Raw genomic sequence first — 12,703 nt, 5'->3', positions numbered from 1 at the left:
CCAACTCCTGGGGTCAAATCAGCGCTGGGGAGCTGTGAAATTGGACTTGTGCATTCGTTGAATTTGATCTGCTCTAAGGTCATGCCAGGAGGAAAGGAAGGAGAGAGATGGAAGGACAAAGAGAAGAAGGGGGGGGGGCAGGAAGTAAGTTAGACTTTGTTTCCAGCCCAGTGACCTCTGGACTCCGGGTGGAGCGGCTGGGATCCCTCTGTTAATTGGGGTGACCAGCCGGCTGGCTCATCTAGTACCAGGCCCAAGCCCAGGCCCAGAATCAGCGGCATTGGGGATGGGCTGGAGCCTCGAGGGTGCGGCGTGGCGGCGGCGCTCTCTAGGACCCAGAGACTCCGGGCTAGGGGCGGGCGTGGGCCTTGGGGGCCGTAGGGGGCTCTGGCTGCGGGGCGGCGGGCGGGCACTCTCAGCCGCACTAGAGCACCGCACAAGGGCCCCAACAGGTAGGCGCGGGCTGGGCGCGCCCAGGGGTGTCGGGGGCGCCATGCTCCACACTCCGTTCTTGGTGGGGAGGGGGAAGGATTGTGGAGACCCTGGCCCCGGGGTACCGAGTAGATACTGAGGGGGCACCTGGCAAGTGGTGGGGCGCAAGATAGGATAGACCCAGAGCTGGAACTTAGGGGTTGTCAGAGATGGGAGTGCTGGGGGACAGGGCCACTGTCCCCCAAGTGTTTGGGATGTGGAGGGCGGGGCAGGGGTCGGACACAGAGACAAAGAGAGACCGAAATGGAGAGCCAGCTAGTGCCTCAGCAAGTTTCCGCGCCGGCTGATTGTTCCCAGCTGTACAGCAGTGCTGCAGCATCTGGTGGGGCCCCCTTCGGGTCTGAGCCAGTAAGGGGGCTCCCAGTCCTCGCCCCCCAGAATCGAGGAGCCAAGGGGCTTAAGAAGGCCGAAGTTGTGGAAAGGGCCAGAGGTGGGGGTGGATCAGCCATCCCAACAGCTCCTGGCCTGCCTAACACCTCCCAAAGTCAACTTTTGAAGAACTTGCCTGGGTCGCCTGGGTCCCCTGAGAGCGATTCATTATTCTCTTCTTCATACCAGGGCTAGCCAATGAACCCCATTCCCTGCCATATGCCTGGGCCCGAGTGCGAGTGTTGGAGAAAGGCTCGGATACACATTGGCAGCCATTCGATGCTTCCTAATGCCCAGGGCCTGGGGTCAATCATCAGCCTGTATGGAGCTGGTGGCCCCCCAACCACAAGGCTGTCCAGATTTTAAAAAGCGGGAATGTGAGGAGCCTGAGTCATGATCCCTATGGGAAAGGATATAAACTAGCAAGGGCCTCTGGCCCCCACCAAGGGTCACTTGAGCGAGATGTCTGAGACCAGCAAGGTATGAAGAAACCTCAGGGTTGGGGAAACTGAGGTCAGATACCTTGTTTCTGTCTTTCCCTTGTTCTCTCCCCAGATTCCTAGGGGGACCTACATCAAAGTTGGGGTTCAAGCTATGTGGAGAAATGTCCCATGGTGGTGTAGGGAGCCCTGTGGGCAGCATCTAGAAGTCACTCTCCACTAAGACAGGGCATAGCAAGCTGACTGTGTAGCCAGCACTGAGACTGGACTCATCTGGGGGAGTCCCTGGGTATTAGGGACCAGTGCCCTCACCAAAGCTATACTCTTGTCATCCAGGGTCATGTCAAGGGTTCTGAATCCCTGGGCCACGTGACTTCGCCTCACCCAGTTAGCATGCTGGGAGCCAGAGGTGCCCTCACCTCCTCCAGCTCTCCTCCCCAGGCTTCCTGCTGTTGCAGACAAACAGGCCTCAGTCTCGTGCGTGTGTGCGCGTCTGTAATGAAGACAGCCAGGTCTTGGGAGGCCTGGAGCTGGCAGGCATCTTCTTGGAGCTGGGAGTCCTGCCCAGCCCTGGCCGCTCTGGGGGCTCCTGGGGCCTGTATGCATGTGGTTTTCCTGCTGAGCAGCCTGCTCAGGGCCCAGGGGCTAATTGGGAGCAGGTGGCAGGCCTGGCAAATGCTGCTGAGCTAGTGACTGTGGTGTTGGCTGGGCAGGGCTGGTACCCTAAGGATGTGCCTGAGGTCACTAGAATTCACACGGAACATCAGAACTCAGGGAGGTGATGGGCTTGAGGTGGGTAAACTCAGGGTGGGGCGAGTGTCCGTCCATTTATTAAGGGTTTCTTCCACTGCATAGTAAGTTGAAGCTAGCCTGGGCTACATGAGCCCCAGTCTTTAGGAAACCAAGTCAGTCCTGGAACCTGATGTAAAGCCTTCACCTTCGCCCAAGCAGGGACTGTAGATGTCCCTCTCTACCTCCAGACACCTGGCTCTGCCTGTCCCCTGCAGACTGAGCTCATGGACAGAAATGTGCTATGCCATCCTGAGCTAGCTGGCCAGCATGCAGCTAGCTGTCCTTTCCTCCCCTCTAGCTGTCCTCAACGCCACCACAGCCTCCTCCCTCCATGGCCATGAGAGCCACCTGCTTCTTCCTGCTGTTCCTGCCTGGTAAGCGTCTGCTGGGCCAGGGGCTCCCATGTGGGACTTGGTCAAAACTGTGCTGTCCGACTCCGAGCCCTACTTCAGGTCTGCACCTCACGGTAGTGGCAGGGAGTCCAGGCACTGGTACTAGATCTGCGTGGGGCTCCACGGGTCTGTACAGACTTAGTCTTAGCCTTTGAGGGGTACTTATCCATCACATGAGGATCACGTGGGGCTCCATGGGTCTGTACAGACTTAGTCTTAGCCTTTGAGGGGTACTTATTTATCACATGAGGATCACGTGGGGCTCCACGGGTCTGTACAGACTTAGTCTTAGCCTTTGAGGGGTACTTATCCATCACATGAGGATCACGTGGGGCTCCACGGGTCTGTACAGACTTAGTCTTAGCCTTTGAGGGGTACTTACTTATCCATCACATGAGGAGGTGCCAGACCTAGGAGTCTCATCCATTCCCTGACGTCTACTACAAGCTAAGTACTGGAGATGAAGCTGTGAATGAGGCAGACGCACCAGGCCCCCACCACATGGCCAGGTCAGAGAAGAGGCAAATACTGGTAACTTTCAGATGGTGTTGAGTGCTGCGATAGAAATCCATAGCAGGGAAGGTGGGGCAGGGCTAGCCCCGGGAGAGCTGAAATGGTAGTTAAGGCCTGGAGAAGGCCTGGGGAGTCCTATGGAAAGGCGGAGGCAAGCAGGAGCATGGGGATTCAGAAGGCCTGGGGAGTCCTATGGAAAAGCTCCAAGACAAGCAGGAGCATGGGGATTCCTGGAGCAGCCATGAGGCCACCCAGGGCAGAGGGGATAGGCAAGGGCAGGGGCAGGGAACTGACCCAGGACTTTTTGAATTTTGTTGAGCCTAAGCCTGGTTGTAGGTCCCTGGCCTAATAGGACTGCCACCTGCTTTCTCTGTCCTTCCTCTGTGGGGTGCCCACACATGACCCCTCCCCTCAGCAGGCCTGCTGGCTCAGGGCCAATATGACCTGGATCCTCTCCCCCCATTCCCGGACCATGTCCAGTACAACCACTATGGCGACCAGATTGGTAAGACAGTCCTCGCAGTGCCCGGTGCTGCCCTCCCATATACATGCATCAGGCAGACACCCATTTCGGTGGGGTGGTAGGAATCCCAGAGGCAGGTCCCTGGTGCCCCACTCTTTTGGGACCATGGCTTAACCTGACCCCCTCCCCCATCATGCTTCCTTTTCACTTGCAGACAACGCAGACAACTACTATGACTACCAAGGTAAGAGTCTGGGGTAGGATGGGCAGAACCAGCAACCCCGGTGGGGGTCTGTAGGGAAAGTGAGCAGATGCCTTGCCACCCACCCACCCCACCCCACCCCCGCAGAAGTGAGTCCTCGACCTCCTGAGGAACAGTTCCAGTCCCAGCAGCAAGTCCCGCAGGAAGTCATCCCAGCCCCTACCCCAGGTAATGCTGTCTCCCTTAGTCCAGCTACTTGTGTGTCTCAGGATGGGGGTGCTGGCTTGCCCTGAATACCCCTGGCTGTCTTTCCTACACCAGAACCGCCAGTTCCAGGAGACCTGGAGACTGAACCCACGGAGCCTGGGCCTCTTGGTAAGAACCTTCTAGAAGCTGGAGAAAGCAGGCACGGCATAAGAGAGGGCCTTTTGGTGGGATTTGCAGGGTTAAGCAACGGGGTGCTAGGTAAGGGAGCTAACAGATATGTCCCTGGGCAGCTGTGGGATAGCCCTCCCTGCATGCCCACTAGCATCTGGCCAACAGAGCGTAGGGAGGGGCCAGCACTGTGCTGGGGCTACAGCCTGAACTGGTTGGTGCCCATGGCCAGGTGAAGAGGGGCCAGCAAGCCCAGCCCAGCTGAGTGCTACCTAGCTGAGAGCCTGAGAGGAGGGACCCGGAGAAGCCCAGCCTGTGTGTTGACTTGGTTACGTAGTGGGTTACAGGGCAGCTTGTGAGCTACTGTGATGTCCCAGAGATCAAGATGGGTAGCTGGGAATTTTTGTTTCCAAATGGGAGTGACTTTGTGTGTGGTATAAAGTTGGGCAATCCTGTGCTACCTGGGTACTGGATTTGTGTGGGGACCTGGGCAGGGCCTGAGGGTGCTTAGGGACTCAGACTTTGTGAACCTGCACTTGAGCTGAGCCTCCACCTGTTCCCAGACTGCCGTGAGGAACAGTACCCGTGCACTCGCCTCTACTCCATCCACAAGCCTTGTAAACAGTGTCTCAATGAGGTCTGCTTCTACAGGTGAGGGCTGAGGGAGGACTCAGGGGCCACTCCTACCAGGGAAGGTGTGAGTTGGGATAGGCAGTGAAGAGGGTGGGCCTGGGCCTGGACCGCCGGACTCGCCCCATGGGAGTAGGTGAGGGTGTGGCTGAAAGCATGCCTGGCTCATCCCCCAGCCTTCGCCGGGTGTATGTCGTCAACAAGGAAATATGTGTCCGCACAGTCTGTGCCCATGAGGAACTCCTCCGAGGTAGGAAAACCACCACCCCTTGTCCTGGCAGCATCCACTACCCACTTCATTACCTGGCCATGTCCCACCTGCAAGGTTTAGCATGGAATATGTGCCCAGGCCCACTTGTAAGATGCTGCAAGACCCCTCCCTCCATCCTCACTAGTACTGGGTGGGGGGTTCCCACCTGACTGCACCTCCCTCCAACAGCTGACCTGTGCCGGGACAAGTTCTCCAAGTGTGGCGTGATGGCCGTCAGTGGCCTGTGCCAATCTGTGGCTGCCTCCTGTGCCAGGAGCTGTGGGGGCTGCTAGGGTGGAGCTGGTGTAGGATCCGAGCCCTGGACCCAGCTCGGATCCACTTCAGGCCCACCTGACCTGGTGCTTTCTCCCATCCTGCCTTCCCTTTCATCCTGGACATCAGTGGGCTGCTGCCCCGGGGAGTGGGGCCACTCCTGAGCATTTGGGGCTGCTGACTGTCCAGTCTCCACCCCCTAGGTGGGGTTCATTCAAGGCCTCTTTTGGGGGTCTGGGAATCTCAATGTGCCTTCTCAGTGCCTTGGGGGCATTCCTCCCTTTTCAGTCTCCTCAGGTAGGCTGTGCCCCTCACCCAGCTGGTCTGCTTGGATTTCCTATGCCCCCAGGCATGGGCCACCTTTGTTTTATACAAAATAATAAAGTTTTTACAAAAGACACAGAGTCACTTTTGGGGCCGAGGAGAACTTATGTGCCACCGATATTGCTGGTCCCTAACAAAAGGCTATTCAGCTCCTTAGAAGGCAGTGTCATATGGCTCTGTTCCTGTACCCCACCCCTACCTACTCCAGCCCTAGCTTCATCTGTGACCCACCCAGAGCAAGGGGGCCCGACACTCCCTCCCAAGGTGCAACTCTTCAGGTACATACAGAAACAGACAGGTCATTTGGTTCTTCTGAGTGAGCAGCATAGAGAGCTGTACAGTGCTCCCCATGCTGTCTTGGTTAGTTCTCCTGACAGATCTACATAGTGGGTAAACAGTGACCATCCAGAGGCCCACAGTAGTGGGTGCCAGGGAGGGTCAAGTCTGGCTATGGGACTTTGAGAGAAGGGAATGAGTAGAGCGGTTTTGGGATGCTGAGCGCTCCGTGAGCCCCACTGTCACACCATGACTTTCGTTCCACTTCACACAAGAGCACACACAGACTCTGCCACACGAAGCAGCGCTGCCCAGCCAACATCACTCAACAGAGCCACGGCAACACTGTCCACTCCTGGCCCTGCCTGTTACCAGGATGTCTATGAGCCCTGGCACTATCCAGAGGGGAGCCCAAGCTTATGTGGTGGGCACAGCACCATCTGCTAGCAGCTAGATGGAGAGGGAGGTCCATCGTGCCCTGTGAGGTTGCTAAGCTCAGCTAACAAGACTGCCCCTGCTCTCCCAAGCAACTCCCAGGCAAAGGAAGCATGTGTGTGTACAGACAACTGTAGAAAACAGGTCATGTTACAAAAAGCACAACAGTTCTCCACAGTTAACATTAGAAAAGGTACAAAAATACAAGGGCTCTAGGCTCACTAAGGAGCTTCCTGACACCAGGAACCAAGGGAGAGCTCCCTGGAGCTGCTCTGGCTTAGGCACTGCTTCCTGGGGAAACCCTGCTCTGTTACTGGTGGAAACAAGCGCTCTCCCTGACCCCTGGCTGGCTCAGTCGAAGAGCCTTGGCCGTCAGAGGATCTTCTAGGAAAGGGGCCTGGAGTGGTATAGGTGGTACAGCCACAGTGCCACCCTCATCTGTCACCCCAGTTCCCTCCCACCACTCTGATGTTCAGGTCCTGGTCTATGTTACTAAGGGCCCTCTCCTGCCTAGACGACTATGCTCAGGATGCTGGCTAGAAGGGACTCACTGCTCTGGGGTGCCAGAGGGTGGGGAGACAGGTGCTGAGCTCCTGCGAAGCTCCTTCTTCAGCTGTGTCTTCAGCATGGACACCTGGAGAGGAGAAGGGCCCGACAGCTCGGGCCACAGCTGACTTCAGAGAAGGGGAGCTGATGGGAGCAGTCACCTGCTGCTGCCTAAGACTGGGAGAGTTTCTGCTTCTCATTTTGCCGCTCATGGTGGCTAAGTGTCTGTATGTTTGGCATCCTTACCCCTTCAGAGGCTCGGTCATGAGAAGCAGCTCTGCTCAGCATCACTCCACAGAGCAAGGCCCTGTGTCCTCCCAGCCCCCCTGTTACTGTCTATGAGCACTGGCACTATCCACAGGGGGACCCTGTCCCAAGAAGGGCCAGAGAAGGCATGGAAGACCTGGCTGGGTCTACTATCAGGAGTGTTTGTGTGACCAAGTTGGACCTATCTAAGCAGCTAAGCGCTGTTCTAGGCACAGCCAGAAGAGAAACAAGTGACCTCACTGGTCAGGAAGAGCCATTTCTTGGGCTCTTACTAGTATTTCTAGGAAAGAGCCCCTTCTCCACTGGGATCCCAGGTTGCTGGCAGAGCCTAAAGCTGGAGCTGCTAAGGGAACCATGCTATGTAGGGAGTGGGTCTGATGGCTTGAGGCAGAGAGTGAGGCCTAGGCCAGGAGCTACTGAGACCAAGCAGTACCACCCCACCCATGGCTGGTACCAGCATTGATCTACTTGGCCCTTTTCAAGTTATAAAGCTCATGAGCAGTCCTCTCCCCCAGCCCCACACTTCCATCCCAGCTCCATCTTCTCCCAGGGGAGCCCCTGTACCTGCTCCTCCAGTCCTGACACTCTCTGGCGGTGGGCCCGCTCCCGTGCCTCCAGTGTGCGCTCTGTCTGTACTTGGGCACTGCGCAGGCGCTCAACCTCCTGCTGCAGCTCCAATCGCTGCTCATCTGCCTCCAACTGGACCGGATTGTGGTTCTGCTCCAGGGCTACCACCTGTGCCTACAGACAGGGGCTGCCAATCAGGGTTCTAACCCAATGTGCACACAGTGCATGGGCTTATCCCTAACAGTGTACCTTCCAATCCCAGGTCACGGTCCCTAATGAAGCCCACTCAGACAGGCATACAAACACAAAAATACTCAGTGTCTGGCCTACACATGCCCGGGAACAAAAGCAAGCCTATTTGTACAGAAGCACACATGGGCACAAAAGCACAGCAGCCTAACACCTGCACGTGTAAAAACATTTACATGGATTCACCCCACAGGCCACATGAGGTTCACGCTATACTGGTGAGCAAGCTTCCATACATGCACAGCACACAGGAATCACCACTGGCTTGAATGCCAATGAGCCTCAGTGTTTCTTCCCACCACGGGAAGTGTTTCTTCCCACCCAGCTCTACAGTCCAATGAGGACACCCTCCCAAAGGCTCTGGGCTCCTGTGCTGGCTCAACCATAGGCCCCCTAGGACATCTCGAACTCAGTATGGGAATGGCACTGGGGACTAGGCCAGGGGAGGGCTGACCTCCAACTGCTGGATCTGCTGTTGGGCCTCAGCCAGGTCCAGCTCAGTCCCTGTGAGTGTGCGGTCCAGGCGGCCCTTCTCTGCATTCAACCTCAGGGTGTCCTCATGGCTTCGAAGCTTCTCCCGCTCCACCTGGGTAGAAATGGACGGGAAGGGGCTCACAGGGGGGTTCACAGGAGCCCCTGTAGAATAATCTGACATCAGCAGAAGCAGCACACTGAAGAGACACAAAACCTAGGGAAGCCCCAGCAGAGCAGGCCACCTTATCCAGTGTCTTCCTGAGAGCCACACGGTCCTTGTCGAGTCGCAGTGCTGACCGTTCCACCTCACGTTTCTCAGCTTCCAGCTGGGCCAGGGCTTGCTGCAGACTGCCCAGGCGTTCCTGCAGCAGCCGCCGCTCTTCCTGCAGCTTCTGGACAGAGCGCAGAGCTGTGGCCTCGCCTTCCTGCCGCTGTCGGAGCACCTGCAGACAAGCCAGCAGTCCCTCATCCCACTGCACCTCAGGATGGCCATCTGAAACTTGGGAGCAAAGGTGCTGGCCCACTGTTCCCAACTGCAAGGCCCACGTAGGGAAACACCTGAGGCCAAACGACTCTCTCTGGGTATGATGGGAGTGTGGGCCAGATGAACCATGGTTCTTCACAGGTGGCTGGGTCAATTGGGGTGAAGTTGAGTGGGTTCCCCACCCCACGCCAAGAACCACATGGGGCATCCCTATAGACAGAGGCCCTCCAGGCCTCACCTGCTGCAGCTGCTGCAGCTGGCCTTCAGCATCGCCCCGCTGCAGCTCCACGTTGGCTAGCTCGCCCCGCAAAGTCTGCACCTGCTCAGCCAGGGAGCTGCTTTGCCTTCGTGCTTCAGACAATGCCTGTCTGGCAGCATCCAGCCGTTCCTGGAGGACAGAGGCTGATGGTGCCAAGCCAGACTTCCAGCCTGTGCAAAAGGCTTCCCTTGGGGTGAAAAGCCTAACTGGTCCGGCCTGTTGCCAGTCCTGTCCATGGACCTGTGCTGAAGGTGACAGTCACTCATATCCCAAACTGCACATAGGTCCCATACTAGCAGGTTTCTGCTCTCACTAGACAGCATCCCCCTCTGAGTCTCATGACTGGCTAGTTCTGTTGATCCCACTCCCACCTCAAGACCTATTCTCACTGGCTCCCCAGAATTCCTGACTGACAGTCCCACTGGCTATCACCTCCCTCCACACCTGCTGCTCTCGGCTAACTCTCTCACTGAACTCTTTCCTGATGGAAGAGAGAGACATGCCAGACCCTGGAACCCTCCCACCCCAGACCTGGAGCACTTGGCGGTCATGTTCACAGGTACTCAAGGTCTTCTGTAGATGCAGATTCTTGTCCTGGGTGCTTGTGAGGCTGGCATTGCTCTGAGCCAGGGCATCTGTCAGGCTCTGCACCTTGCTCCGCAGGGTCCCCTCGCTCTCCTCTATCTTGGCCAGTGCCCCATTCAGCCGGTCCACTGTTAGCTGCAAGGTCCCTGCCTTCACCTCACTGTCTGCCACCTGCAGGAAGGTAGAGGAAGGTCAAGGGCTCCCTTTCCATTGGGATCTCCACTACGAGTGCTAACCAGCTCAGCTCCCCTTATCCATATCCCTGTTGGCTTGTTCTCTCACTGGTTCAGCCTGCTGTGGTCTGCCCTCACCCCACTGTGGGTTAACCACCCGGTCCAGAGTCCCGGCAACCTAGCTATGTGACAGGCAAGGACACTGCCATTCTGAGAGTCTACTGTCCACCTTGAAACCTGATGGTGAAGACTTACTTCACAGAATTGGCAGTTGCATAATGCCTGAACAGAGCCTGGCACAAGGCATGCAGGTGACCAGGAGGGATAAGGGCCCACCTGTCTCTGCAGGGAGTCGACCCGATCCTGGAGGGCCTGAGCATGGGCTTCCCGGTCGCCCAGACCTAGGCGGCTGCGCTGCAGCTCACCCTCGAGAGCTCGCCGCTGCAGCTCAAGCTTGACCGAGCGACTCTCGGAGGCGTCCAGCACCTCCTTCAGCCGCCGCTTGTCACTCTCCAGCTTCGCCTCGGTCGCCTTCATCTTGCTGACTTTCTCCTATGGGTAACAAGGCTCAGCCCCATGCCTGTCCACCTCTCCCCAAACCCCTCTGCACCACCAGGACAAAGCAGGGTCAGCCTCAAGGATTGTATGACCTGGGACCAGCCTGTGACTGCTGGGGTCTCAGTTTCCCCATTTGTTACAGACTGAGCAGCTATGAGGTGTCCAGAGCTGTCTTGTTCACGCTGATTAACATGTTATATGAGACAAGATGCACCTTCCCCACCTGGCTGTTTCATGTCTGTCCTGGGAGGACTGTTCCAGAGGTGTCGCTATCTGATCCCTGGGAGGGGGCTGCAGAATGTAGACACTGGACCCTCCCCTGCTCTACAAAAAGGCTTCCAGAAATGGCTGAAAGCACAAATGAAACCCGAGCTGAACCCGGCAGCTGCTCCTGAGGAGCAGGGCACCGCTGCCGTTCTAATGGCTGCCTCTCCTCCCTGTTCAGGACTCAGATGATGAAGGGGTTTGCAGAGTGGACACAGGGCAGGAAGAACTTGGGACCATTCGATACACAGGACCCCAGAGCCAGTGGGTTCTGGGTGTCACTACAGCCTCCCTGCTTCAAGCTTCACCTTCAAGCCTCTCCTTGCCCTGTCTGGCCTGTAGGGGAGAGTGGGCCCCCACTCTGGCTCCCACCCAGCTTTGTTCCTGGCCTCCTCCCAGGCCCCAGGGGCTTCTGGGCCCAAAGCCAGAGCTGAAGCTGCAGACACAACAATCCTGCTCCAGCTTGGTCCCAGACAGAGGTGGTGGGGGGTGACAGCAGCTGGAGAGAGGGCAGGGGGCTTCAGTTCAGAGGCTGGGCTGTCATCACCCAAGGCCTGGGCTTCCTGTCCCAGACACAGAGACATGTGGAAACCTACACATCAAACACTGCATCACCATTCATGCAGACATTCAGAGACAGAGGCTCCAGCCAAAAGCTTACAGGACTGCCTCAACGTGGCAATTACAGGTGACCCCCGCCCTTTCAGGTGACGCCCACCCAAAGGGTGACAGTTGGACAGCAGGCTGTTTCAGGCCAAATCTGAACTCCTCTGTCTGACTCGGGCCAAGCCCTTCCCCCTGAAGCACATGAACACCCAACAGTGGACTAAAATTTGCCCAATGGAAAGAGCCACAAGCCACCCCTATAGGCTGTGTCTCAGGCAGAGGACCACAGAGAACCCTGGGGCCTGCTCCCATGGGCCCTCTACTCCTGCCCACCTGGCTGACCCGGAGCTCGCTCTCGGTGGCCTGCAGGCTCCTCTCCAGCACTGCCATCTGGTCCAGCGTGGCCCTGCATTCCCGCTTGCTACGTCGCACACTCTCTTCCTGCAGTGCCAGCTCTGCCTGGGCCCCGCTCAGTCGCCTGTCTGCACTGCGCCAGGCTGCGACCACCACCCAGTCCCATCAATTTCATGCCGAGCCCAGCCCCTGAACTAGGCTATGAGGTCCAACCTGTATCCCCCTTTCCCCCCTTCTCCAAGCCTTGCCTGGACCATTAGCCCCTTGGAGCTGCCCAGGGAAGGTAGGCCAGGACTGGACATAAAGAGCCACTGACACCAGTTCCCCAGCCTCCCACTTCAGTTGCTAAGAACAAAAGAGGGCAGAGGGGCCCTCACCTTCCTCACTCTCAGCTACCGCCTTCTGCAGCTGCTTGGCCCTTGAGGTTGCACGGTCTCTCTCTGCTTCCATCTCAGCCAGCTGTTGACTGAGGGTGCTGGTCTGGATCTTAAGTTCATCCTGTAGCCCCAACAGAGGAAAGTGGAAGACCCCAGCTCTGGCCACCACAGCTTTTCTCTTGGATCCCGAGTTCCCCTCCCAGCCATCTCCACCGGCCTCACCCGCTCCCGTTGGGTACTCCGAAGCTCTTGCAGAAAATCTCGGAGGGCATCACGCACCACCTCTGGGTCTAAGTCTGGAGCAGCTGGGGAGGCAGTGGGCCCTGGAGATGGTGGCTGGGACTGAGGGCTATATTCCAAAGGACTGGGGCTGCTAAGACCATCCCCACTTCCTGGAAGGGAAGATATAGTCAAGGACATGGCAGCCAGGTTATCTTCCTGCCTAAAACCCCTTGCCAGATCTACTCACATTCCTCAACCAAGCACAGCTTCTTTATTATTTTTTTTTTAAATAAAGTAGTTCTTTTTATTTATTTTGAAATAGGTTCGCTGGGCGGTGGTGGCGCACACCTTTAATCCCAGCACTTGGGAGGCAGAGGCAGGCGGATCTCTGGGAGTTAGAGGCCAGCCTGGTCTACAAGAGCTAGTTCCAGGACAGGCACCAAAAAAGCTACAGAGAAACCCTGTCTCGAAAAGCCAAAAAAAAAAAAAAAA

The 12,703-nt window shown here is 57.0% G+C and overlaps 2 protein-coding genes across 7 annotated transcripts in view; one reads left to right on the top strand and one right to left on the bottom strand.

The window, feature by feature from the left end:
* The first annotated feature begins 389 nt into the window (after positions 1 to 389).
* On the top strand, positions 390 to 5,575 carry Mfap2 (microfibril associated protein 2). Of its 2 annotated transcripts, none has more exons than XM_057784887.1 (9): positions 390 to 452; positions 2,392 to 2,467; positions 3,417 to 3,503; positions 3,676 to 3,705; positions 3,811 to 3,891; positions 3,985 to 4,038; positions 4,602 to 4,689; positions 4,845 to 4,918; positions 5,108 to 5,575. In XM_057784887.1, the coding sequence occupies exons 2-9, from the start codon at positions 2,425 to 2,427 to the stop codon at positions 5,209 to 5,211; spliced, it is 561 nt and encodes a 186-aa protein (XP_057640870.1). In that variant the 5' UTR covers positions 390 to 452; positions 2,392 to 2,424; the 3' UTR covers positions 5,212 to 5,575. The 2 variants fall into 2 exon arrangements, with proteins under 2 accessions (XP_057640870.1, XP_057640869.1); XM_057784886.1 differs by having other exon boundaries at positions 3,414 to 3,503.
* Positions 5,576 to 5,935: 360 nt separating this feature from the next.
* The window catches only part of Crocc (ciliary rootlet coiled-coil, rootletin), a 45,956-nt gene continuing 39,188 nt past the window's right edge, over positions 5,936 to 12,703 (bottom strand). For all 5 annotated transcript variants that reach the window (XM_057784244.1, XM_057784248.1, XM_057784243.1 and 2 more), the window contains 10 exons: positions 12,212 to 12,381; positions 11,990 to 12,110; positions 11,592 to 11,755; positions 10,167 to 10,382; positions 9,604 to 9,828; positions 9,052 to 9,201; positions 8,572 to 8,772; positions 8,310 to 8,441; positions 7,604 to 7,780; positions 5,936 to 6,860 (listed from right to left, as the gene is read on the bottom strand). In XM_057784244.1, coding sequence (XP_057640227.1) covers positions 6,774 to 6,860; positions 7,604 to 7,780; positions 8,310 to 8,441; positions 8,572 to 8,772; positions 9,052 to 9,201; positions 9,604 to 9,828; positions 10,167 to 10,382; positions 11,592 to 11,755; positions 11,990 to 12,110; positions 12,212 to 12,381 — 1,643 coding nt within the window. In that variant the 3' untranslated portion in view covers positions 5,936 to 6,773. The remainder of the gene's footprint in view (positions 6,861 to 7,603; positions 7,781 to 8,309; positions 8,442 to 8,571; positions 8,773 to 9,051; positions 9,202 to 9,603; positions 9,829 to 10,166; positions 10,383 to 11,591; positions 11,756 to 11,989; positions 12,111 to 12,211; positions 12,382 to 12,703) is intronic.

Source organism: Chionomys nivalis, chromosome 11 (genome assembly GCF_950005125.1).
Source record: "Chionomys nivalis chromosome 11, mChiNiv1.1, whole genome shotgun sequence".
NCBI classification, from domain to species: Eukaryota; Metazoa; Chordata; class Mammalia; order Rodentia; family Cricetidae; genus Chionomys; species Chionomys nivalis.
Note: the sequence above shows the minus strand (reverse complement) of the source record. Positions and strands in the feature narration are given on the sequence as shown.

What these genes read in the sequence shown, in the direction of transcription:
- Mfap2 (XM_057784886.1), top strand. Translation starts at nt 2,425, where the DNA reads ATGGCCATGAGAGCCACCTGCTTCTTCCTGCTGTTCCTGCCTG. An exon ending in CAACTACTATGACTACCAAG is followed by an intron (nt 3,706 to 3,810) that starts GTAAGAGTCTGG and finishes CCACCCCCGCAG; the next exon opens with AAGTGAGTCCTCGACCTCCT. An exon ending in CCATGAGGAACTCCTCCGAG is followed by an intron (nt 4,919 to 5,107) that starts GTAGGAAAACCA and finishes TCCCTCCAACAG; the next exon opens with CTGACCTGTGCCGGGACAAG.